Raw genomic sequence first — 26,695 nt, 5'->3', positions numbered from 1 at the left:
AAAAAAAAAAAAAAAAAGGATGCAAATCATTTGGCAAGAAAAGACATTCTCTGCGCAAGAGCTCTTTTTTTTTTTTTTTTGGCTTTGAAAAGGCTAGCCGCAAATGGGCAAGGAGTTTTGTTGCGCTTCAGGCAGCTTTTCTAGGCCACAGGTCACGCGGGTCAGTGTTACACTCCCCGCAGCCTTACTTCAACCCTCGGTCTCGAAATAGAACATGCAACGTCACCCAGCCAGGAGGGAGGTAGATTCCAGACCTCGATGGCCACGGGACCGCGCGTATGGAATCTGCTTGTGTAGTGCAGTTGACCTCCAGTGATTGAAACTCGCAATGTTCCCAGTTGAATATTGTTATTACACGCATACCCGAAATGAGCGAGACCGCGCAAATTGCCCCGTTCAAAGTGGACCGGGATATTACGATATTCTTCACCGGCAGCTTTTCACACCTCATCAAGGGAGCTCACCTCAGCCACGGGAAGATTCTTTTCAACCGTCTGCCCGCTAGGACCTTTTACGTAGATTCGTCCTCGGGTTGAGCGGTTAATCGTATTCAGATCGACGTCGCGCTGTGGTGAAAAGCAATTTTCAAATGGAAACGCCTGCAAATGGATATTTGTTTTTATTTCATTTTTGTAATCCAATCAATGACTTCGTCTGATGTATGTTGATGCCGCCGCGCTTGTTTGGTTGAAAGTTGTCAAGTTGTTGTCGTGAATGCTTCGAAGCCTGCAAGTCGAAGTCAGGGAATGACTCGGATTGAAGTCGATGAGTCGACTGAATTTCATGTTCATGTATGGTTTCTTTGCATTTATTTTGGCAGGAGCCTAACCCGTAAGAACAAAACACTTCATGTCTAGTCAGGCTGATTGTTTACTGTAACATATGGAATGTATTGCTTGTGTTTGGTAAAAATTTGCACATGAGGAAAAAGTAACATCAGTCAAAAATGTGACCACATTTTTAAAAAAACTTTTTTTTTGGCTCGCACATCAAATTTTCGTCAGGACAGCAACAGGTGGATTTCTTTTTCCTGAAAAGTCATCGCTTTAAATGACATGGTCGAATCCGTGTTGTGCGATCATTTCTAAAACAGAAAATGAAAATATCGCAAAAACTTGATGTGCTAGAAAAAAAAAATGTCAGGACATTTTTGAAATCGCAGTCAATAATACGTTTGGGGACTCATAAAGCCTGAGCTGAACTTCATTATAAGCACTTAATTCGAATTCTCTTCATCCTCGATTTCTTCAGCAAACCTCCGGCAACCGCATATTAATTCACATTCGACCAGAGTGGACAAAAACAGAGGCTAACGCTAACCCCAAAAATTGCAGACCCTCGGACTGCATTTAGTTCGGTAGTCTGGTTAGCGTTTGAGGTGGAAAAGTCATCGACAAGACCTGCCTCCAAAGACACGTCACGGCAATCGAAAGTATGACCAAAAATCGAATCGGGTGGAGCGCTGCTGCTGCCCTATGCCGAATGAATTTTAGTTCTGATCATTACGGAATTGTGAAAACAACATTTATTGTTTGAGAGACTTGGTGCCTTACCTCCCACTCGTTTCGTATTTGACACAGGTGAACAATTCCCTCTATTCATAGCCTTCAAGACATGCTCGGGCATCATTTTCCTGGCAACCTCCCCTTCCTTCTCTCATTTCAATTCTGCTCTTTGAAGATTGGCGCCCACCATCCTTTCTTCTCGTTGTTGGACAGATAATTCTAATTAACGCTTGGAGCTGGCTTTCAAAGCCTTTCTCTCTCTCTCTCTCTCAGTCATGAAAATGCACACAAGGTCCACGGGCGGACTTGCAACATGGCCGATTAAGTGGCTCAAACCAAATCTGTTTTCCAGATTCGTCCAAATATTGTTTGAGTGCTTGGGACAGTTTGAATATCAAATTCGGACGAAGGAAATGTTTCGTAACGATTCGGAAGAGCTCGCCGCAACTGTCCGTTCCGTGAGGAAGTTGACATTTTTTTTTGGTTTCCCGACTTCTCTGCAGCAAGTTTATGAGAAATCTAGCAGAGGGACGCCCATGTCATATTGATCTAAGATTGCCTCGGTTGTCTCATTTCACCTTTTGTCCTGCCCGCGCCTCCGACAAGCGACCTTCTTTGAGACGTGAAATGTTTCCGATCGTTTTGGCCGCAAAAAGCTGCTCGCGCTTCCTGGTAAACATCCTCTTTTATTTTGTCGCTTTTCGATAGTGCCATGTTATATTTATTTCTTACTTGCTTGCCGCCGTGCGAACGCCTCGGCGGACATATCAAACGGCGCTACTGTGAATGAAGCTCTCCCGTCCAGCCCTTACAATCCTTCAATGCCTATAAAGTCCACCGTCCAAACATGAAGGTTGAGGTAATAGGAGAGGCCGTGAAAACGCTCTTTTTTTTTTTCTTCTTTTATATATCAGGCCAACGCACGCCCCGTGATCACACCGTGAAGGATGAGCTTCCTTTACAATGCGCTACGGCGCTATCCTAACCAGGTTAACGCGGCTATAAAAAGTAATGGTTGCGAATGGGATCAGTGAATAAGATAACCTGTTCGTTTCCAATGAGGCTTGGCCCTGTTGCTTTGTACACATGCCACTGCCTCCTGCTGCCATTAAACTGCTTCATTACAGTAAACGTCAGCACTTGCTAAATAGAACAGAACGCCGGAAAATCCCATCCGATGCTCTTTTCCCACCCCGCTGCTGTTTACATTTAGCATCCTTGATTTTTTGTTTGTTTGTTTGTTTGTTTTAGGGATAACAGGACATTTGGGAATAAGGAGGTTAGTGAGTCGAATTTGGTCAATGACGCGTCATGTTGCAAGGTCACGATGCACCTCACTTCTGTCGGAGTGTGTTGTCACCCCTTGTGTGAGTGTGGAACCCCTTGAGAGGCAGATTAGCCACAGAAGTCTACAAAAAATGAAATAAAAATGATTGCTTCTTCTGTGGGCGGCCCATTGGTTAGCGCGTCGACCTCACAATGCAGAGGTCGTGGGTTCAATCGCCGGTCCAGCCTCCCTGTGTGGACGCTGCATGTTCTCCCCGGGCCTGTGTGGGTTTTCTCCGTGTACTCCGGTTTCCTCCCACATTCCAAAAACATGCATGGCAGGCTGATTGAACACTCCAAATTGCCCCTTGGTGTGAGTGTGAGCGTGGATAGTTGTTCGTCTCTGCGTGCCCTGCGATTGGCTGGCAACCGGTTCAGGGTGTCCCCCGCCTACTGCCCGATGACTGCTGGGATAGGCTCCAGCACCCCCCGCGACCCTTGTGAGGATTTAGCCGATCGGAAAAATGAATGAATGCTTCTTCTGCACCCCCCCGACTTCTTGACTGCAACGGCTGCTTTGTCTTAACCGACGTGCCGTTTTTCGTTGTCATCCGTAAGCATGCGCCACAGAACATTCGCAGGCCTGCCTCCTCCAATTGTCTTGCACTTGCGTCGGGTGAACTTGTGTGTCAAGGGCTGTTCTTTTGAGCATTTGTGTGGATTTAGCCGCATTGAGGGTTGTAATGGGAGACGTAGCCTCGGGGGCCTCTTGGCCCCGAGAGTCATGCTTTAATGAGCATCACTGAAACTGAGAAATGACAGCTCACCGACTCTCTCAACCTCCTGATTTACGGTATTAACGGGAAAATTGAGAAATACGCGTCCCCCCCACCCTCAGCCATTAGACAGAACCTTTTACCTCCACCTAAGAAACCTCACGGGGGTGTAAAAATATCCGGGGAATTCTCCAGAGAATTGAAATTTATATTAAATGTAAAAAGGCTCCTGTGGTTTTATGTACGAAGGTGTTGATTTGTTCAGCTTGGATCCGATTGATTATATTGTCATCTTGAGGAAGGCGTTTAGATTTTATACGGTGGAACGTCAAGCATTGAGGGGATGCTCGTACTGGAGACCCCAGAGACCACCAGGAGGTTGTGGACAGTGGGGTGGCAGTGGGGAATCAGAAAAAGTAAACATGGAATAGAATTGAAACAACAACCGCCCCACACACACACACACACAATAAAAAAAAAGCAAGCTCTGCTTCATTTCAGTCGGTTGGTCGGCTTCATTTTGATATAAATGTACATTGATTGAAGTATTCATATCATGTCTCGATCATTTCCGTGCTGAAGAAGAACCGTTGAAGTGATAAAGCCACAGATTTGTTTGCATTCTTGTTGTCATCTGACATGACTGTCTCATGTTTACGCCACACTTGTTTGGTAGAAAGCTGTTGTGAACGCATGAAAGACTTTAATGTCAGTCACACTGCTGAGAAAGTTAATTCATTGACATCGAGAAATGATCCGTCTTTCAGATTCATGTCACGCACGCTTCATTTGTTTTATTTTAGCGTGAAGACCTACAAGGCCAACACATTTATATATGCCTGATAATGTTTTAGATATATTAAGGTTAATTTATTGCTTTTGTTGGTTAAAAATATAAAACAAGAGAAATGTGAAAAAGTAATTGCATATGAAATCGCAATCGCAATATTGAGGCGGTGGATGATATAATTTTAAAATATTGTTCAGCCTTTCTATCTTATTTTAGCAATCGTGGCAGCTTTTATCACGAACAGTAGAATTTTGGCACACCAACTCTTCAGGAAAAAAACCCCCACAAATAAATAAATCAATAAAGATTCAGTCTTTGTGTCAAGCTATTTATTGCCACTCCAACTTCACTTTTAAAGTTTGAAATTGTTTTTATTGACAACAAAGCATAAAACAGAAACGGTACGCCTTTAACCATATCAAGTGTGCTAGCTTATTGCTAACGCAATCCAAATCGCCATCGATGAGCTACCGACAAACGCAAACGTTAGTCAGAAAAACGACAGCTTGAATGCGTTAGTCTTTTTCTGTGTTTCGTCTTCAAATCGACGTGTAGGACGTCTTTGTGTTATACTGCCTCTGGTGGCCAGGATGCACACACCAGAATGAGCAGCACAATGTTGATTGAATGATCACGATACACAAACACATGAATTCTATTGAATGATTTTATAACTATATTTTTTTAAAGTACAATACTGTAGTGTTATTTGTATTACAAACATGTTACACAGTTTTTAGTGGTGGTTTTTGGAGTACTGGGGCAGATTCATTGCATTCTCATTCATTTCAATGGCGGAATGGATGACTTGAGATACAAATATTATCAGTGACTATTCAGGTAGAATTTCTGATGTATTTTTCCCCCCCAATTAAAATAATGACATGCATCGCTTGTCACTCTCATCATAAATCTTTTATAGCACAGACACATTAAATTGTTTACTCAACCTTAGCAACCAACTTTCATGAGGAGTGATGAGTAACGGCCATCAATGTCACATTGGGTTGATTTTACTCAAAATAAACAGCTTCAATACCATGTCGGTGAGTAGTGGTGAGTTAAAAAAAAAAACAAGAAAAAAAAACAAGAAAAAAAGTTCTGTTGCTATGGTGACCATGGATCAGTTACTTTAGCTGCGAACCAGCCAGGACTCATGTCATGTTGTGTTAATGGTTGCCTCCATGCCAACACTACTTTTACGAGTTGTACATACTTGGCTGCAGGCTGAAATGATCAGACATGTCGTCGTTTGGACAAGCGTTCGCTCACGCCGAAAAGCACGTGACACTTCACAAGTGGGGGGAGAAAAAGCGTTTCCTGATTGTAACTTTCTGTTTGAATTTTAATCGGGGCGATTCTTTTTCATGGAGAGGCGTGAATTTTAAAGCACAGCTCCGGAATATGTCAACCTTTGCGACGGCCGCGATTTTCCCGTCCTACGACAAGCGTACGGCCATCACATAACAAGTTGCCCTCTATGAGCTCAGCTGCCATTGTGGTTGCTTTGGTGAACGGACGGCTTTGGGCTTCGGATGATAATTACTACTGATGAAATGCGAGTGCCGTAAGCAAGGTTACATCAGACACGTCCGACGGCTTTTCAGAGAGCGTACTCAAGAGACCCGCACGGGGCGGGGGACTCGGCCTGTTCGTCACAGTTACAGTATATGAGCAAGGGTCTTAAAACTGTTCCGTTCAACCAAAACCTGGTTCATTCTGTGGGCAAAATTGAGTCGTTTTGTCGACATGTCTGTCAAATTGAGACTGCTCTGTATTGCTATGACTTGAAACTAGAAGTGGGCAAATGACGACATTTCCTTGATGGGGTGAGACGGCGGGTTTTGAATCGATGAATGTGATTTGCATGGCTTGGGAGAATCGCCCTGAATGTTCCGCACATGTTTTTCGACGCCGGGAGGAGAGAAACGTCGTTGCCCTTAGGTGGAGTCAGAGCTGAGGTCAAGGTGGACGGAGCTCAACTTGCCATCGCCGCCGATCTTCCTTTTTAGACAGCAAAATGGCAGCCCGCAACGGTGCCATGCCGAGTGTGTCTCACTGCACATTTTCAAAGATTTTCATATCGTTTTGATGCATGGTTGAATTCAAGATCTTTTCTCCTCTCATTTTTTTTTTTTTTTTTTTTTTTTGGGGAAATGGTTGGTATGTAGTTAAAATAAACCGCTCTTCAAATGTCAGAGCTCATGTCACAGACTGACTGGCTGCTGTTGTGTGGAATCGATTGTTGAGTCCTCGTATCTTGAAGCGAGTGAGATAAAATGGAGTGCACGACTTGCGCGCAGCCAGCGACGATGCTTGTGAGCCCGTCTCGATTCATTCGTGGTGCAGCACTCATTCATAATCGATCATTTTAATTTCCATTGCCTGATTCAAAAATGTTACATTGAGAGAGCGGAAACATAAATTGGCAAAAATGTTTGGTCATTGTTTACCAAAACAAAAGCAGATTTCGAAAATGTCGTTACTTTTTTTTGGGGGGGGGTGAGAAATATTCTTTTTTTTTTTTTCTTTTTAAGTTTGACCTCTATAAGCTTGCGCAATACCGATTTTTACCATGTCTTGTCATTTTGTAACTGCGAAGACGGAAATTTGCACCTGTTGCGGAATCTAAACCTTAATTCATCAGTATGACTAAATATATTACACTCTTCCATAGTTTGTTTTTATTATTATTATTAATATTAATATTATTGTTGATATAATGAAAACCAGATGTGATCCAGAAAAGAAAACGAGGGCAGATTCGGAATCAGCGCAAAACATTCATCAAGGAAAGTTGACTAAAAAAAAAAAAAGGGCAAACCTTTGTTGACCAGTGTTATTAAAACAATGATTGATGAATTTGATCATTGATTCGTGGTTGATTAATGATTTAATTGTTGCATCTCTAGGTTCTTAGAATAAGAAAACAAACACAATGTATGCCCATAACATACTTGATTTTGATTTACATGACAGTGATTAAAAATGAATGCAAATCAGATTTTTTTTAAAATTTATTTGTTTTATTTTTCTTGCTCTAGTAACATTTATTCTGCAATCATATTGTTCTGAATCTCACGAATGGAGCCATTGTGTTGCCCATTAGGTCTGGACAGTGATTTATTTTTTTTTCCCAAGCTGATGTCATTGTAGTCATTTTGCTTCGATGTCTCGATACGGGCGGCCCTTTAGGATCAATGCGCTTGATAGCGTTTCGTCATTCATCAGCGCGGCGGTCAGACTGTGAAATTTACGCACAGTAGGCGTGCTAATTCTCGCCACGAAGGAGACGTCTCTTTTCCAAATGAGGGGTTAAATGGCACCCTGCTATCTAAAGATTGCAACGACCGCTTCATGGAGCTCGCCGTCAAGTTGAAGCAGTCTTAACTTAATATGTGGCATGAATGAGAAACTGATTATAGCGTTTTCACCCTGTATCAGAATGCTTTCAACCCCCCCTTCCCCCCTTTCCTCGAATCTCTCCAGTAAATATGAATAGGAGCTTGTTTTTAACCATCGATGTAATTACGGTCTGTCGGCAATATTTGCACGCCTGTCAAGTGTGGCCCGTGTGCGCGGAATAAAAAGCAAAAAGCTCTCGTAATTATGTTTACATCCAGAGATGAATATCCAAGGATTGTAATGATCCGTAATTAGAAATACTTCTCAGCGTGTCTGCTGCCTCGATTGTGCTCCGGGAAGTCCAGAGTTTGTGCGGCTTAATAATGACATTGTGCGCCACTAAATGTGGACTGTTTATTTTTTTATTTTATTTTATTTATTTATATATTTTTTCCCCCTGCTTTGGCTTCCAGTGCATAATCACGCTCCAGTCTGACTTTAAAGAGCTCATTACAGTTAGTTTTCTAAAGAGGCGCTTATTAAACACAGTTACCTAATAAGCATCTTGGGTGGTGCAAATTGGTAAAAATGGTAATGACTCTGATTAGGCCACGTTTCAATTATGACAGCTTTCCCTCCCCCCCATCTCCCTCAATGCTCCCTCCCCCCCCTCGCCCCAAGCCAAAAACAGAGGAAGGAACGTCCAGCTCTTTATGCGCTCTCTCTCTCTTTCTCTCTTCCACACACACACACACACACACACACACACACACACACACACACACACACACACACATGCACACACACGGAGAAAGAGGAAAAGAAAACGGCGCCACCACCTCGGTGCTTCCTTTCAGCCGCACTGTAATGAATAGAGAATTGTCCAAGCGGCGGTCCAATTTACACACTGGGAAATTGGATGGACAGAGTGGAGGCCCGTTCTTGTTTGCTTAAAAAACAGTGCCGGCGTCCAGATTAATAGTTCCCCTAAAAAAGGTCAACATTTCTGTTTTATCCCAGCTGATCACTGAACCCGAAATTAAACGGCGTAGCGTCGCACGTCGGCGTGTCATCACAGTGTCAAATGCCTGTTTTGACCCACCGGTGTGTGTTTTGGTATGACGTATCTGCACCTTTTTTGCGGTGAAGCTGCACTTTGGTTTTGGTCCTGCGATGAGGGGGAAATGCCGGTAAATCAATATGTACACCTTCTTGGAAAAAATAAAAATGGTGATTTGAAAGCTTAAAATTGTCAACCAGGATGGGCTAACAAAGGCTGCGTTTGATGCGGGCTGATCAGCGGAATGTGATCTTGTAGCCTCGGGCTATCTGCAATCATTCCACAAGTTGAATCTAATTATAGCTGCTCACATAAAACAAAGGAACCTGTGGCTGTTGAATTTGAGAGTCCATGCGGACGACCAGCGACATCAAAATGGCTCGTGAAATCCCGTGAGTGACACGTACCCGTGAAAAATACATCCCCCGCTCTGAAATCACCCTTAAAAAAACATTTTTTTTCTCTGTACTTGCGTATATTACAGCCCCCCGATTTGCTGGTATCTTTTTTTTTTTTTTTTAAATCATAATGAATAATATTCCAAATGTGCCGAAAAGGGTCTGTCCACGTCTTATTAAAAATCACATTTTTGAAAATATTGTTCTTCCACCGTATGGTCTTTTTTGTAATTTTAGCAAGATTTTTTTTTTAATTAGCTTGAACATTGTTGTCCTTTTAATTACAGCATGTTGAAGCATATTGAGCTACGTTGTTTAGGAAATAAATCAGTGATTATCCATCCATCCATCCATTTTCCGATCCGCTTTATCCTCACAAGGGTCGCGGGGGGTGCTGGAGCCTATCCCAGCCGTCTTCGGGCAGTAGGCAGGGGACACCCTGAACCGGTTGCCAGCCAATCGCAGGGCACACAGAGACGAACAACCATCCGCACTCACACTCACACCAAGGGACAATTTGGAGTGTTCAATCAGCCTGCCATGCATGTTTTTGGAATGTGGGAGGAAACCAGAGTACCCGGAGAAAACCCAAGCAGGCCCGGTGTGTGAGAACATGCAAACTCCACACAGGGAGACCGGAGCCGGGATCGAACCCACGACCTCTGCACTGTGAGATCGATGCGCTAACCGCTGGTCCACCGGGCCGCCCTAAATCAGTGGTTGTTTATTTATTTATTTACCACAGCCCCATGTCGGGTTTGTCCAAAACGGGAGCATTCTGTCGCAACATTTTAGGCAATCATTCATGTGAGATGTTCACACTTTGGACATCGACACAGAGCAAAGAGAGTGGAGGAAAACATTCATTTATTTATTTATTTATTTGGTTGGTTGGTTGTAAAAATGATTCGTTTTTATTCACTGCAGTGTTATGAAGAGAAACCAAACCTCGCTTGCGTGACTGTAAATAGTTCATTTGCATCCATGCATATTTTTAAAAAAGCTCGGCAGCGCATATAAAACAAATGCACTGGTGGCAGATGTCATTTTTAGTACATGCCATGGGCCGCTTAAAAATGGACGGCGGGCCATTGTTTGGACACCGCTGCCCGAGGTACTGCCTCGGTACGGGTAAACGTCGAAACGATGTGACCATATTTCGTTTATTAAACCACCTGGACACGCCCCCCCCCCCCCCCCCCGCGCGCACACACACACACACACACACACACACACACACACACACACACACACACACACACACACACACACTCCATTTGGAATATTGCAGAAAGAGTCTAGAAGTGTGTCAAGCTCTGCATTTACGGTCCGTAGCCTTTTATGAACGACACATAATCGCATTGTCTTGAAAAATAGTCGACTTGATTAATAACAGCAAAGTCGTTCATTAAGTCATCTCGCCCATTGCACCCGGATGTGAAATCTTATTTTCCATGCCATTCAATATAAGATGTCATCTCGCTCCGCAAATCCAAATCCTTTGTGTTGCGCTCGCGTCGTACACGGAGAGCGTTGGCGGCGGCGTCGCCGCGGCTTCGGGTAATCATCTTGGATGGTTCATTATGCAGCGGAACTGGATGCTCGCGGATGACAAGTACACTTTGCAAGTAGCACCTCTTTGATTGCCTTAAGTGGGCACATTGTTCAGAAGCCATTATCAATAACAGAGGAATCGCACTCCATAAGCACCCCCACCCCCCTTCCCCATTGCAATTTTGCTATTGACGAAATGTGGCTCGAGTGTCAATGAACAATTTTGACCAAATCCATCGCTGAGACTCTCGTTTCGCGGAGCGCCGCTTGCCACGGGCACAATTCCGCCTCATCTGTGGGAGAATATTGGAAACCATCAGGAAAAAAAAAAAAAGGCAATAATTATTGAGATGTAGTTATCCCGGTGACAACCTTTGTTGAGATAAACACTCCAAACCTATCAAGACAGCCGAGAACATAATATTTACATCGACGGCAATGCGCGCGGTTTCCGTTGCGACATTCAGAATTGGCCCAAAACCGGTGCGAGCGTTTACTTCGAGTGGATGATGGCAGAAGTGTTGCAATCTGGAGGCTTTGGAGGCCAACGATACTGAGCGGGTCGGAGGACATTGCTGGAAAACGAATGCGCTACGTTTTCAACCGACTTTATTTGAAGACAAGTATGTAACAAGCCGTTGCCCGAATCAAATTGTGGAGCAATGTCACATTTTGTGCATAGCTCTTTGTGGCATTTCTCACTCAATTAACTTGAACAAGTTTATGATTGAAATGTTCCATATTCATTTTGCTTCATGACCGTATTTTCCACACTATAAGGCGCACCTAAAAGCATTCAGTTGTCTACAAAAGCCAACAGCCCGCTTTATAATCCGATGCACCTTATAGATGGATCGATATTCCGATTTCGTGGAGGTAGTATTTTAAATGTTCTGTAAAGCGTTTTGTTCCAGCTGCAGCGATTGTGATTGTATAGAAGTAAAACTACATTGTATTGTATTCCCTTTAGCATAGCTCCATCTAGTGGATGCACAACGCAACCGCAGCCACTATTGTAGCTTCTATTTTGTGTGCCTGATAACGCGGTGCGCCCTTTATATGAAAACTGTTTTAAAATGGGCCGTTCGTTGAAGGTGCGCCTTATACTCCCAAGCGCCTTATAGTGCGGAAAATACGGTGGATATAGCTATGGCCCACAGTAAATTGCCACAGTTTATGGCTATTGTATTTGTTTAACTTGATGCAAATCCATACTTTTGCTTCAATCTCTGCAAAAATAAGTTGGCTGTTTTTTTTTGTTTTTTTTATCCAAGCAATTTTCGTCAACCACCTTTGCTCCCATATTCTTTTGTGATATTACGAGAGGTGCAATGATTAATTGACAACTGATTGTCAAAATAAATAATTACTTTTGAAAATCAGTTAATCACTTCGAGACCTTGTTTAATTTAAAATTGTCTGAAGGTAAATATTTAATTTCTGTCGTCCTCCATGAAAGCAGACTTTTTTTTTTTTCCAAGCACGATGCTCATCATTTTCTTTTACATATTACGGACCAAACTATAAACTGAACCTTCGTTCAAGTCATTTTTAGAGATTGTCCTGATTTTGAATAAACAGATGGAAAATAAAACATGTTTTTCTTTTAAATCAGATGTGTCGATTCATCGGCAGAATAATTGATGATAAAAAAAAAAAAAATTGTTATTTGCAGACCCGGTATTGTGTGTCTTTGAACGTTTGTCCTCCTCAGTCGCTGGTGGCTAAATTTGTCTGCCAGGGTTGTTTTTTTTTTTTTTTTGCCTTGGGCTTTTCCTCCCCCCCCCCCTTCATCATTAGCTTGGATGGTTGACAAGCATGTAAGGCATAGCATGGATCTCTTTGACTAAAACCTTGTAAATTAACACAATTAGCGCAGCGTAATCCCGCTAATTAGCTCCTGGTGTGGTGGGTGGGCCTATGATGGAGATGGAGTCAGACGGCGAAGGGAATCATCCGTTATTCTTTGCAGAACAATAACGGCGCTTGGCGCGCGCCTGCCGCCGCAGCTGCCCGGCGCTTCTTAAATCACGTGAAAAAGAACGCGACGCTAGGAAGTGGCGCCGCAATACCTGCTCGGCCGAGGCGCGGTAATCACGCGCAGGGAAGAAAACGTCTGCTCGGACGCGTCCGGCCGTTGCCCGTTTTGAGCAGCTGTCTATTAAACATTCTTTGAGGGTATAAATCGTAGGCTAACCAAGGCCGAATAGGCCGGGAGACGCTCGCAGTCAAGCATGTGTATTTTTTTCTTTTTTTTTCTCCCCCTCGTCTCCCCCCCCCTCCCCCACCTTCCCTCTCCCCCTCCCTCGCTCTGGATGAGAAGCAGTGGGCAGACTTGATGTGGATGTAATTCCTGCTGGGCTGAGGGGTTTGTGTGATGAAAGCAACGGAGCGCTGCCAAGGAAGATTGCTTTGCTGCGCTCCTCCAAGCAGATTTGAAACTGTCTCCGAATGCTTCAGATGAGAGTTGGATTATGGACTGACCCGCCGCGTCCGTCTGTGTCATTCCGCCTCGCGTCGGGTGGATTACAGCGCAGCGCTGTGTCTCACACACCCTCATCAATGCGTGTTGTCTTTCTGTCGCGTCGTTTGTGGCCCGCGTGGGACACGAGCGCATCGCCAAGCCGCCAGTATTTAACCCTTTGCCGCAACTTCAATGGGGCAGTTAAACCCTATGTTAAAGTACGTTATATGTCCAAGTCGTGTAAAAGGTAAAAAAAAGTCCATCGTTTTTTTCAGGTTCAGTTCATCGCTCATCCTTGCGAATGCCATACCTGTCAACGTATACGTTTTCCCCGTATTTTATAAGAGTTTTTTTAATCATTTCAAATCATGTACGGCGTATTACAACTTTTATACGGGGAAAAAATAAATAAATTGTGAACCGATCTCACAAAGACCATTTTGTCTCAAATCCAGATCATCTCACCTGCTGGTAGCCAACGACAATGCCGTCGTCGATCGCTACTATTGTCACGGCAAACCAGCAAAAGTAATCCTCAATCGTATATTTTTTTTCATCGCTACGTACGGTAGGATCGATAAAGCATGACGTGCGCAGGCGCGGTAAGCCGTTTTTGTTGCTTTGTAAGGGGAATGGTAATCATTTATAAGGGCAGCTATTAGCTGAGGTTGACAGGTATGGAATGTTGACATCTGTTTCCCTTATGCGTAACACCCAGGTCTAAAGATGCAGTGGACCCCAGAGCACACACAATGGGCCGAACAACACTTTGACATCTCATCCACCACCCGCTCTCCAGCGCACAAAGTCGAGGCCTACCGGGGACACTTGCAACGAACGTACCAGTACGCCTGGGCCAATGATGATATCTCCGCGCTCACCGCCTCCAACCTGCTCAAGAAGTACGCCGAGAAGTACTCCGGGATCCTCGAAGGCCCGAACGAAAGAGCGCTCCTGTGTTCCTACTCGGAAGGCGGCGCCGGACTCCTGAACGGACGCAAGTCGGAGAATGAGCCTTGGCAGGAGGGGATTTACCCGATGAACTGTGCTCCAGATGTTATATCTGTGAGCAAAGCTGGAATGACAGCTGCCCTACCCCCTACAGATGCGTCAGCCAGCATCGGCAGCTCCCCGGGGGTGGCGAGCAGCTTGTCGGAGCCGAGCTATTCCAGCAGTAACTGCGGGAGCCACGCGGCCACGACTCTCCACTCGAGCCTTCCCTCTCAGGAATACAGCGCCGGCTACAACGGCTCCTACCTGCATTCCAGCTACAGCGGCCAGACCACCCCGGCCCTCCCTTCCCCGCATCCGTCTCCTTTGCACAGCGCCGGGCTCCTGCAGCCCCCGCCGCCGCCGCCTCCCCCCGCCTTAGTGCCGAGCTACAATGGCGCGTCTCCAAACCTCCCCAACTACAATTATCCGCCGACAGGGTATCCCCCTCAAACGGCCGTGGGCCCCGGTTATAGCCCGGGGGGAGCGCCCCCGCCTTCCGCTTATCTGCCGTCCGGGATCGCGGCGCCCACTCCCATCCCCCCTTCCACTCTGCCCGGCTACACCTACCAGTCCCACAATCATACGCCGATTGCCCCGGCGCCCTTGAACGGCAGCACATCCAACTCGTTAAAACGAAAGGCTTTCTACATGAGCGGACACGGCGAAGTGGACTCGAGCTACGCCGACTTCAACTACAACCAGCAGCGCTCTTCTCAGAGTCCCATGTACAGACTGGCGGACAGCAGCGTTTCAGACTCCAACCGGGGCAACGGCTTTGACAGAAACGCCGAGGCCTCCTCGTTGGCGTTCAAGACCACCAAACAGGCCATCTCCTCCGATCAGCAACGAAAGTTCGGCATCCACTCCGGCGGGGCTCTGACCCCGCCGTCCTTCGGATCGTCCAAAAGCTCCGTGGACGATCTCCGAGCCGGCGAGACCTACGGCAAGTTTGGCTCCCCGATTTTGAGCGAGCAAAGCGAAGAGCACAGACAGCACCTGCCTCATTCCCTCACGGGTCCCGATGTCGGTCCGCCTACCTCGTCCATCCTCGCCGCGGAGGAGCAACTGAAGAACAGCGACCCCAACCTGGTGGACTTGGTGACGGCGGAGATCCTTCAGCAGTGCCCTCCGGTGGATTGGAGCGACATCGCCGGGCTGGAGATGGCCAAGGCGGCCATCAAGGAGGAGATCCTCTGGCCCATTTTGAGACCCGACATGTTCAGCGGACTTCACGCCTTACCTCGCAACCTTCTTTTGTTTGGACCTCAGGGAACGGGCAGAACGCTGATGGCCCGCTGCATGGCCAGCCAGCTGGGGGCCGCCTTCTTGCGACTGAGCAGCTCCGCGCTGGTCACCAAGTGGCTGGTCGAGGGAGACAAAATCATCCAGGCCTCTTTCGTGGTGGCCCGCTCTCGCCAACCGGCGCTGGTGTTCATCAGCGAGGTGGACCTCCTCCTGTCGGCCCAGCTCAGCGAGGACAGTCCGGTGAGCCGGCTGAAGGCCGAGCTCCTCATGCAGCTCGATGGTATTTTGTCCTCTGCCGACGACCACGTTCTGGTGGTCTGCTCCACCAGTAAACCCGAAGAGATCCCGGAGTCCCTACGGAGGTACTTTACCAAACGCTTGCTCATCCCCTTACCCGACGGAACGGCGCGGCACCAGATAATCAACCAAGTGCTCTCCCCGCACAACTACTGTCTTAGCGACAAAGAGATGTCATTACTGGTTCAGAGGACAGAAGGTTTTTCCGGACTGGATGTGGTTCAGCTTTGTCAAGAGGCCGCGGTGGGCGCGCTCCACGGCGTTCCCGCTTCCGACCTGTCGAGTCTCCACCCGAGACAAATGAGAGCGGTTTCTTTTCAAGACTTTGACAATGTCTTTTGTAAATTCCAGCCCAGCATATCGCAAAAAGAACTCGACACGTACACCGAATGGAATAAAATGTTTGGGTGCAGCCAATGAGATCGATGAGACGCTTCCGCCGTGATTTCCGAAAAAGCGTTCGGGTGGTCACGTAATCGCGCAAGGGGTGGGGGGGCTGGAAGAATCACAAACGCGGACACGCTTGACGGGGTCATGGAGGGCTTTAGATGAAAACGGACCAAGCCGCGATTCGATAAATCGGCACATGGCAGGAGTTACGTGCTCACGAAAAGACTTGTGAAGGAATATCCGGCGACCCTCCTTCTTGTTTTTGTATATACACACACACAAACACATACACACGCACCCACACACACACACATCATATATATGACTATACCGTACTGCTGATTTTGAGATTTAGTTGCTATCAAGTGCCTGAGGTGGTGCTGTTTTAAGTTTTCTTTTTTGCCTCACAACCTTCATCGGTGACCTGTGCTAATAGAGCGTTTAAAAAAACAAACAAAAAAAAAACAGTTTAAAAAAAAAAAGCTTGAAAATGAGACAACCCCCCCTGCTTTCTCTTTTCCCTTAGAACAGCCGTCTGTTGTGTGCTCTTTGTGAACAGTTGTTTTAAGCTAAATTCAATTTTACGGGCAGAAGCTTTCAGCTCAGTTTTCTGGCATATTTTGTATGTGTAAATCATTTAGTTATGGGGGGGGGGGACAAAAAAGAAAATTACCTAAACCATTGACATAGTCATACTCTGCATACTCATGTTGGTCCAGTAAGATTCTAGCAAGGTGATTTTTTTATTTTTTTATTTTTTTGCTCCTCCAATTGTAGATACGACTTAAAGGGTGAATATGATTTCACAACGTGGCTTCACTTTAACCAATAAATTACGATGTAATTGTTGTTAGTTGTAATTCACAGTGTTTGACCGCCATGTAAAATTAGACCATCCAATTTCATTTTTTTTTTTTTTTTTTACTTTCAATACTCAGGAAAGTGACGATAGCATCGTCATCAAGTACAGTTAAGCGCGATATTCTTCATACCCTTTTCCCCTTTTCTTCTTTTTGGCCGTAAAAGTTGGATATTCTCTGCCTTTTACGCACTTGTTTTTTTTTTTCCTGGTGGCTCTTATTATTTCCGATATTTTCGCTTTTTGAGTTATTTGATTCATCGTCTCGGGCCCTCGACGTCAACGATCTTTTAGCGGAAAATGGGGCAAAGAAGAACGCAAAAAAAAACCTCAACTCCTCAACATCAAAATCAAGTTGATTAAAATGTAGAGCCTGAGCAAAACAGATTTTTTGGGGGGACCGATGGTGATTACGATAGTTAGCAGAAAGTGAGTCCGGTAACCGATTAATTACAAATCCGATTAGCTTTAAAAATGTCGAATGGATAAACTAACATTTTTTTTTGGTCTTTTGATGCTTACAACAATGATATGAGTTACAGCAAGAACAATTGCCAGTTTTAAAATACTCCGTCCTTTTGTTTTACTTTACAACAGAGAAAAAAATAGTCCGATTTTTGGCGATTTTGTGGGGGTGGGGGGGGGCAGCGGCAGGATGTTAGAATGTCATTGTCTTATATTCTAATGTGATGAAAAAATAAAACAATCAGATTTTTTTTTTTTTTTTTTGCCAGCGATGTTAAAATAGCTAATAATCGGTCAATTTTTCTCGACGTGAACAGGATCCTTGAGAATGTACATGTGAGAGATCTCGTTCTCTTCAATATGTGATGATAAGATCGCCCATATCTTTCCTTTTTCAACAGTCGACTGTTTTCATCAATCAGTCTCGTACAACTTTCTTGTCTCATTTCCAGCTAAAAGATAGCCTCTCCCGAAAATACGAATTCACTTCACGGTAACGTTTTGCAAGGGTATGAATCATTTGGGGGCTTAATTGTATGTTTCCGACACCGCGCGCCAAAAAAAAAAAAAAAGACTTTGATTTGAAATTGTATCAAACAACGCGACACGGCTACAATACCTCAGCAAAGGTTTCTCCAATGAATGTATATATTTCATTTTTGATCTATTTGCGAGACAAATAGTAATCGGATTTTTTGGGGGGGGGGGGTGAGGGATGTTTCCTTGAAATGAAACATCGTATTTATGATTAGAGATTTGCCTTTGAAGAAGAACGGAAGCGTTATTTATCTTGAATGGTTGCCCGCGGCTAATTCCGAAATGATTTTCAAGGCGCTATCACACCGAAAATCCTACCCGGCGATTCTGCTCTTTTGAGTCGCCCCATTTGGAGGCTCAGCTGTACATCTCGCGTCGAGCGGCGTGTAGAATGTGAAAAAAACGGCGCAGACAAACATCTTGGGGTTGAGCGAGGGGGAAAAAAAAATTGCCCGGAGCCATTTCATTCCATCCTGCTGCTGTTTTATCATTAATGAAAGCGAAGGATTATGTATCCCCTCGGTTGCTTTTCTACCTCCGTTTGTTCGTTATCGTCTCAAATACAAAGGTGTGACAGCAGCAAATATTTTAAAAGAACGCCGGTGTTTCTATCTTTATTTTTTTCCGATTTTTTGGGGGGTGTCTGTGCAGAATACAGCGGATAGAAAAAGTCGACACGCGCCAGTTCAAATGCCAAGTTTTTGTGACGCTTTTGGTGTGTTTCGAACATTCGAGAGGGGGGGTGAAAATCAAGGACTGAGATAATGTGGTTGCACAAGTGTGCACACCCTCTGATATCTGCAATGTGGCAGGGTTCAGAATTCACCGACCACATTCTTGTTAGATGGAAGTCAACACACACTCGCCATCAATTCACGTGGCCTCTGCTTAAACACAAATGAATTTTAGTTGTTCAAGTCGACTTTTCCTGCCTTTTTTGGGGAGGCATGGACTGATTACCGGTTTGATGATTTACCGTAGTTTTTAAAAAGTCAAGGTTTCAATAACGGCTAATAAGGGCGGTCATCGGTATTGAGCTCTTTTCGTTTTTTTGGAGGGGACGGCGAAGCAGAGCACAAAATGATTTGTAGCTTGCGGAGTTGAGTAAACGAGTCAACTTTTTTTTTTCTCCTCTTTCTCTGCACAAAATGGAAGAGGAGGAGGGAGGGAGCAAGACAAGATACTTCAAAAACAGATCCCTTTCTGCTCTGATTAATGTCCCTCCAAAAAATGTGCCAGCAGGTACTAGTTAGCCCCAAAGACAACATAAGTAACCTACGAGTCTCTTCCAAAAAAAAAAAACACCAATTATGGCCACTGAAGAATTAAAGCAGAAGAATGTTTTTATTTATTTATCTAATGCGATCACGATACACGTTTCTTCTGTACTAAATATTCTCTTTTTTGTTTAAAAATAAATTTGTGTTTAATGGAAAAAAAAAAATTCACTCAAACATAATTTTTTTTTTTTTTTTTTGGAAGGTCAGCCCATGCCTACTTTTTTGCCCACTCGAAAGCAATCTAGTCGAAGTTTGACTTGCTATTTGGAAGAGCTCATTCATCCCTGCCACCCCACCTGTCAATGTTGGTGTGATGTGAGCATTTTCAATAAGGGCCAAAAAACATCAACCTCGGTTTTATCCGACCAAATCACATTTCCTCACGTTTTGGGGAGATTTTGTGCTCAGTTGTACACACGCATTATTTCCGTTGTTCATTTTTAGTCCCCTTTCAAAAACTTGGGTTGTATACGTTTACGCTGTAAGACATTTTGAAATGATTTATCTTTTTTTCTTTTTAATCACAAAAACCTGGCATTTCAACATGGGTGTTATTTTTTTTTTTCTATCCACCGTATATGGGCTTTACAATTTAATAACTCACCAAAAACTCCAAAAGGGGAATACCACCGATAATGCTTGCTCCCAATATACACTCATCTCGATATCACACATTGTCGATCTATTTCCACTTTAAACACAGCTTCGTTACTTTGAAAAGAAAAAAAATAAATAAAAAAAGCGAATGTTTATGGAAGACGTGCTGCGACACTGTCTGGGTCTATAACTGTAACATCCATGAGTTGAGTGGCACTCCTTTGACTTGAGGGCAAGTGGCAAGATGTGACAAAGTGTTATTTTTAGACGTTTATTTATACCTGTTTGTTGTCATTAATCGCTACATAATCCAAACAAGGTTCTGGGGCGGGTAAAAGAAAGCGCGCGTCTGACAAGTGAGTTTGGCACATTTGAATGTATGATGTCCTCTGGCCTGAAACGGCACCAAACGCTAGCACAGTGATTGGGGAAAAAAAAAAAAAAAAGGCACTGAAGTAGATAGCACTGTTGTTCTGTTGCACTAAACTTGTTTTCAAAGAGGTCCTGTTGTGTTTTTTTTTTTTATCTTACTATTTACGGTAAGCAGTGATTTAGCTCCGCTACCGTGCCGCGGCATTTACTCCACTCGTGAGATTCAATACAAGAGCTCCGCTTTGAAGGAGGTTGTCGGAAAAATATTCAAAGCGTGTTGAGTGAAATGGTATCCAACCCAGGATTGCTTTTTACGGGATTTTGTATTGGATCTCATAAGCGTGTGTGGCGAGATCACCGCGTACTATCGCGAGCGACAAAGCTAGCGATAGCATTTGTAGTTTTATTGTGCATTGGGTGGTGAAAGACGCGTTGTGAAAGGCACAAAATAGTCCAGAAGGTGTTTGCATCTCGATGCCTTCTTTGATCAAGTTGGCAAATCATGGGCTTGTTTTTTTTTTTTTGGATTTTTTTGTTGTTTTTTTACGGGGTTTTTTTTCTCCTTTCACCCGAATAGAATGTGTCTTTCTTCATGACTCGTTTTAAAAAGAAGCCACACTCTTTCCAAAGTTGATTGGCTTCCATCATATCAAAATAGATACCTACATAACATTTTCGTAAACAGTTGAAAAAAATCGTGATGTTTGTGTATTTTACCACTACTACTACTACTGCTAAAGCACTGGTCAGCAGCTAATTTTAATCAGAACTGCCTTTATGCGTCCCTCAGCATATTTTTGATGCTGATTTCAGGATTTTGAGATCTTTTTTTTCCTTCTTCGATTTGGCCAATAAAAGCTTGTGCAGTACGCATTACAGTATACCATGCGTCATATTATAGCTATGACGCTTCAGACAAATATAATAATAAGTCATAATCCACCTGTTGCCGAATCCAACCCTCAATTCACAAATAATAGCGTTATTGTATTATTATGAAAACCGAATGTGCAAGGGGAAAAAAAAAAACGAGGGCAGATTTGGAAAAAAATTGATCGAGAAAAATCTCTGACTACACAAAAAAAAGAAGAAAAAAATTTGACCAGTGTGATTAAAGATGCATTGCAAAGAAAAAGTACATTGTTACATTTCGATTGAAATTTCCCACTCGTAAGATTTTGACTTGATAAAAATTTTTGTTCTCCTATTGAAGACACGATTCACATCGGAGGATGCATTTGTGTTTTTTCTGCAGCTCGAATTCCTCTTTGTAGTAAAAACTAATTGAAAAAAAGTCCAATGTGATAAGTATTTGCACTTTTCTTGAGTGAGGCCAAAGTAAAACAGTTTTTGTTTTTTTTTCCCCTTTGGGACTCTGCGAAAGCTGAACTCATTCATGCACCAATAATGATAATGATATGATGAATAATGATAACCTGTAACCTGATCACATTACAAGATGTCCACTATAGTGGACGCTGTCCCCGAAAGGGTTAAAACAGCTGTGGAGATATTTTGAAATGGACACTTTTATAATCCTTACACTCTCATCTGGCATTGTTTCATTTCATGTGAAGGTACGGGAAATATTTGCTTGCATTTACCGTAACTTCAGTCCAATCTTGGTTTTCATACATGACTGAAAGGTTTGATATGAAAAGAAGCCCTAAGTGCCATTCGAAAGCACAGCTCCCCATGTGTTCCCGAGACAAAAAAGCTTCAAGAACGTACAGAGAGACGTATGCTAAAAAAGACGTGTAAAAATCACCCAAAAAAAAGAGATTTCAAAAAAAAAAAGGGCAACTATTTCTCAAGTACGGCACAAGGCTAAGGAGTCGCGTTTGTGTGGCTTTAATTGTTATCGCTTCTCAAACGGGGAACATTCAGATCCGTTGCACATTTATTCAAATTTCTCACCCGCTGTCAATGCTCGATTTATAATTTGTCATTCATTATTAAGGGTGACGCGCCGAGGAGGGCCCGTGGTCACCGCCGATACTTGAGCAGAATCTTTGATAAGCACATCAATCCTCACCGCTTGTTCTTTTTGTTTGCTTTTCTTTCTTTCTTTCTTTTTCTTCGCTCACTTCATATTTTTTTTGCCTTTTCCGTGCGTTACGGTGACATAGTTGCAGCCGGTTAATATTTCTTTATCTGCATTTCTACCTCATATCGCTACATGTTGTAGATGTAGTATGTATGTCTTTTTTTTTTTCATGGGTATTGTCAGGAATTTGTTGGGGGGGGGGGATGGGCCCTTAAAACTGAACAGTCTACCTCGTAAAGACTGTTTTTTTTTAATTTACACTGACGACTGCAAATCATACGAGGGGCAAAAAGTTGATGGAGTAAAGAAAGCGGAATCGGATTCATGCCCCACAAAAAACCTGTTGGAGTGAAAGATGCATATCCCCCCCACCGGGGAAAAAAAAATACAATTCAATGTGAGCTCTTGTCATGTCAGTGTATATCGGTGTGCCAATTTACGTATTTTCCAAGTGTACATGGAGGGGGACACGTTTGGACTTTTCTTCTCCATGTACGGTCCAGTGAACTTGCACATAGCTGTACCTATTTGCTTACGGCCTACAGTACATCGAAAGCACCACATACATGTTTATACGTGTGTATGTATTGCCATAGTACAGTGATTTTAAATGTATTATAATTTTATCGGGGCTTTTGAAATACTAAATAAAAATGTCTCATTTTTTTTCCTGAACATCTGATGCTTTTTTTTTTTAAATTTTAAACCAAATCGTATGGGCGCTCAAGGAATCAAATTTGCATTACATTTGCATTCTGAGGCTTTTTTTTTCTGATTAATCCGCCGATTCATTTTTTTAAAATGTGGTAGTTTTTGGTAACTTTTTTTTTTACAGGCAAAACATTTGACTGTTAAATTTTAAACCAAATCGTATGGGCGCTCAAGGAGTCAAATTTGCATTGCATTTTCATTCTGAGGCTTTTTTTTATTTATTTATTTTTTTTAAATGCATTGCATTGGTGCATTGCATTATGATTAGGGCACGACCAATATGGAATTTTTTTTTTGGGGGGGGCAGATACCTGTTAAATTGTTTGACAGAATAAAACTTTGATAACTGATTAATCGGCCGATAAATTAAAAAAAAAAAAGTGGTAGTTTTTGGTAACTTTTTTGACAGGCAAAACATTTGACTTTTTACTCTGCTGTCCTTTAGTATTTAATCTTACAAGGGAAGAAAAAAACTGGCGATTTTTTTTGGGGGGGAGGGGTGCTGGAACGGATTAATGACATTGCCATTCATTTCAAAGGGTACTGAGTGTTTTAAGTTAGGGCGTGTCAAAGAACAACAAAAAAAAAAAAGTGGTAGTTTTTGGTAACTTTTTTGACAGGCAAAACATTTGACTTTTTACTCTGCTGTCCTTTAGTATTTAATCTTACAAGGGAAGAAAAAAACTGGCGATTTTTTTTGGGGGGGAGGGGTGCTGGAACGGATTAATGACATTGCCATTCATTTCAAAGGGTACTGAGTGTTTTAAGTTAGGGCGTGTCAAAGAACAACTTCAACTCGCATCTCAAGGCACTTCTGTATTTGTGTGAACAAATAACCGACATAATATAACATTGTAAATCTAAAAAAAAAATTTTTTTTTTAATCCAATATTTGCCATATACAGCTGGATCATATTTGCAGTAATGCAGGAGACTAATTTCAGTTTTACACTTTTAACCACCCTAACCACAGCACCTATAAATGTTGTTTAAAGCCACTTAAAAGATTTCCCAATTATGCTTTTATGACTTTATCCTTTGAATGAAAAACACAGTGTCAGTACGGTCCGCGGGAGGCGAGTCAATAATGATATTTCAGTCCAAGACATAAAAACGTGCAGCTCTTTAAATGTTATGTCATGTTAATTAAGACATCATAATGAGTTGGGGGTTTTTTGTTCTGTGTGTGTGTGTGCGTGTGTGTGTGTGCGTGTGTGTGTGCGCGCTTTTTCTCTGTGTGTGTGTGTGTGTGTGTGTGTGTGTGTGTGTGTGTGTGTGTGTGTGTGTGTGTGTGTTAACTGATCTCATGCACCACGCTACAGGCTGGCATTTACTGAACAAAGAAGCAAGTATCTGGCTAAATACAGTATTTTAGGCAAGTTACCCTTGAAAAAAAATATATATATTTTTTAAAAATCACATTCATTAAAAGTGAGCCAGGTTGTATGGCAAATGTGCCCCGTTGCACAAAATGATGTCATTGTCATTTGTTTTGATACAAATGACGGTATCAGGAAAAAAAAAAAGGTGCTGCGCCTCTCACCCTGCTGCTCTGTGCCCCATTTCCATAATAAAACGAGAAGAATAAAGACGTTCACCTGTGGCACCTGAAAGGTAAGTACACCATTGATTGTTTTCAATCTAGTTTTGCAATGCAGCCGTTAGCTAGTTTTGCTAATCTCGAATGGCGGTTTAGAATGTGAGATTGATCGCAAACGATCGCTCAGACGTCGGTGAGCTAGCGAGAGGCACAAATTAGCGATTTTGGGTGATACCAATCTGATAGCGATACTTTAGGCAAATACATCTAACAGGTAAAAAAATATATATATTTTACGCTCACCTGTTGTCTACTATCCTCAAGCAAATGCGCTAGGTAGAAAAAAAACCCCGGCTTTGGCTCCGTCCCAGCGTTGCTTCTTGCATTTGGGTTACTTTAGCGTAGCATTTTTAAGATGCATCGTCACAGAACAGAGATGCTAACCTATACTGTTGCATCTTGCTATCGGGCTTGTGTTATTGATATTGTTTTCAGACTGACATCTTTGCAAATGACTGATTTGTATTTTATTGTTATTATTATTATTATTTTGTATTTTTTTTTTTTTTATCGATACCGGCATGTCTGCGCATCCAGAAAGGACACATGCTCCTCGGAAAGGTGAGCATGCCCCTTTTTTAAAAAAAAAAAACAAGAGCTATCGGACTCGAAGAGCGAATCGGGAGCGATAAGAGAAAAGTAAAGTTGAGTCGAACAAATTACGGCGGAGTTATTAGTGGCTATTTTGTAAATATCAAAGATCCGTACGGCGCGGCGGTCTATGCTTCATTTGCATTCTGATGAAACTGGAGTGGTTGCGCGTGAACTCGGAGGTTATCTGGCAAGCTGCAGCGCCGAGCGGCCAAATCAGACGGCTTCGCAAAACCGCATGGCTCAAGAGGATGAGCCACAGACCTCTCTCAAATCACTTCCTTCGTAACAATTAAAATATGCAAAGTGATAATTTTCCTTAAGTAGCCTTAAATGTGCAATCTATTTAAATGCGAGGGGAAATTGTCCAAAGCTCGCAGCCTCGCGTGTGAATGACGGGGTGGCGGGGGCATAAATTATGCAAATAGCAGAAAAGGACTTTTAAAGCCTAATTCCCCCCACTGCCCCCCCCCCCCATAATAAGCATACTGTTTCATTTAATGTTTTTCCTCTTATTAAAAGTGACAGTTCTTTTGCTCCGTCTGATGGCTATATCTGACACAAGCCGCACTAGTGACTGCTCCGCTAAATGCTAAAGCATTTTTTTTTCCCCCCGCCGCCGCTTTTAGATGACGGTTACATTCACCAAGTAATTATGCGCCGGAGAATCCAGAAATAAGGTTTAATTACACAGTAATCTCTTCTGATGGACACTAGGAAGTGCGAGCGCTGCCAGCCTGCAATCCATCAATGACAAACCTCTGGCCACTTTTAATTTCTCCTCATTTGCATCATAACCTCGGCACCAAGTTGCACAAATGCTGTTAAATGTTAATAGGACCTGTCTCTCCGCTCAGAATGGAGGCTTAAGCCATCGCCATTCTGCCTTTTTTTTTTTTTCCTCCCTCCTTCTATCGCCGCCGTTCACTCCCCGGTTCTCGCGCTCTCACACACACACGCACACACACGCTATCTCTCAAGTCCATATCTCCCCTCCCTTCTCACATTCTCACGAGTCTTCACATAAATTGGCCCTCTTCAGAAGAAAAAGCAGCGCACGGGAAGACGGCGCATGGTCACTGCCGTGCTAATTGGGAGCAACATGTAAAGTTTTATCTCTCGAGTGCTAACAAACCATACGGACAAGCGTAATTCCGGCTTGCGTTAGCGTTGCGGGTGAAAACACAGGCGGCGTGTTGGCGAGGGGAGAGAAGTCGATGAGACCATCGAATGATGTTTGGGACAAATTGAGACTTGTTATTGAGGCCATTGACGCACCGCGGCGCCTCTTCAGGTATTTAAAAGGTTGATTAGATCCGGGAAATCTCATTATCTGCCTTGTCTCCTTCATATATTCCATGGGTGACCCCGTAATATACATCACTGGGTTATCCTAATACACTGTTCAACCTGTTCTCGGGAGAATTTAGGAGGAAATCGGACGGAAATGTTCATGTTCTGCGTGGCCCATTCGCCTAAACACGGCATTCCGAGTCATATTGCGTTTGTGGAATATGAACTATAAAGAAAAATGTACTTTTTTTGTCCATCTC

At 43.4% G+C, this 26,695-nt stretch overlaps 1 protein-coding gene across 3 annotated transcripts in view; it reads left to right on the top strand.

Moving 5' to 3' along the window:
• Positions 1-19,233, top strand: part of LOC109514819 (fidgetin) — a 60,889-nt gene extending 41,656 nt beyond the window's left edge. For all 3 annotated transcript variants that reach the window (XM_019868218.1, XM_019868216.1, XM_019868217.1), the window contains one exon: positions 13,877-19,233. In XM_019868218.1, the coding sequence (XP_019723777.1) occupies positions 13,877-16,113 (2,237 nt within the window). In that variant the 3' untranslated portion in view covers positions 16,114-19,233. The remainder of the gene's footprint in view (positions 1-13,876) is intronic.
• The last annotated feature ends 7,462 nt before the right edge of the window (positions 19,234-26,695 follow it).

This window comes from Hippocampus comes, unplaced genomic scaffold (genome assembly GCF_001891065.2).
Source record: "Hippocampus comes isolate QL1 unplaced genomic scaffold, H_comes_QL1_v1.1 scaffold133, whole genome shotgun sequence".
Taxonomy (NCBI): Eukaryota; Metazoa; Chordata; class Actinopteri; order Syngnathiformes; family Syngnathidae; genus Hippocampus; species Hippocampus comes.
Note: the sequence above shows the minus strand (reverse complement) of the source record. Positions and strands in the feature narration are given on the sequence as shown.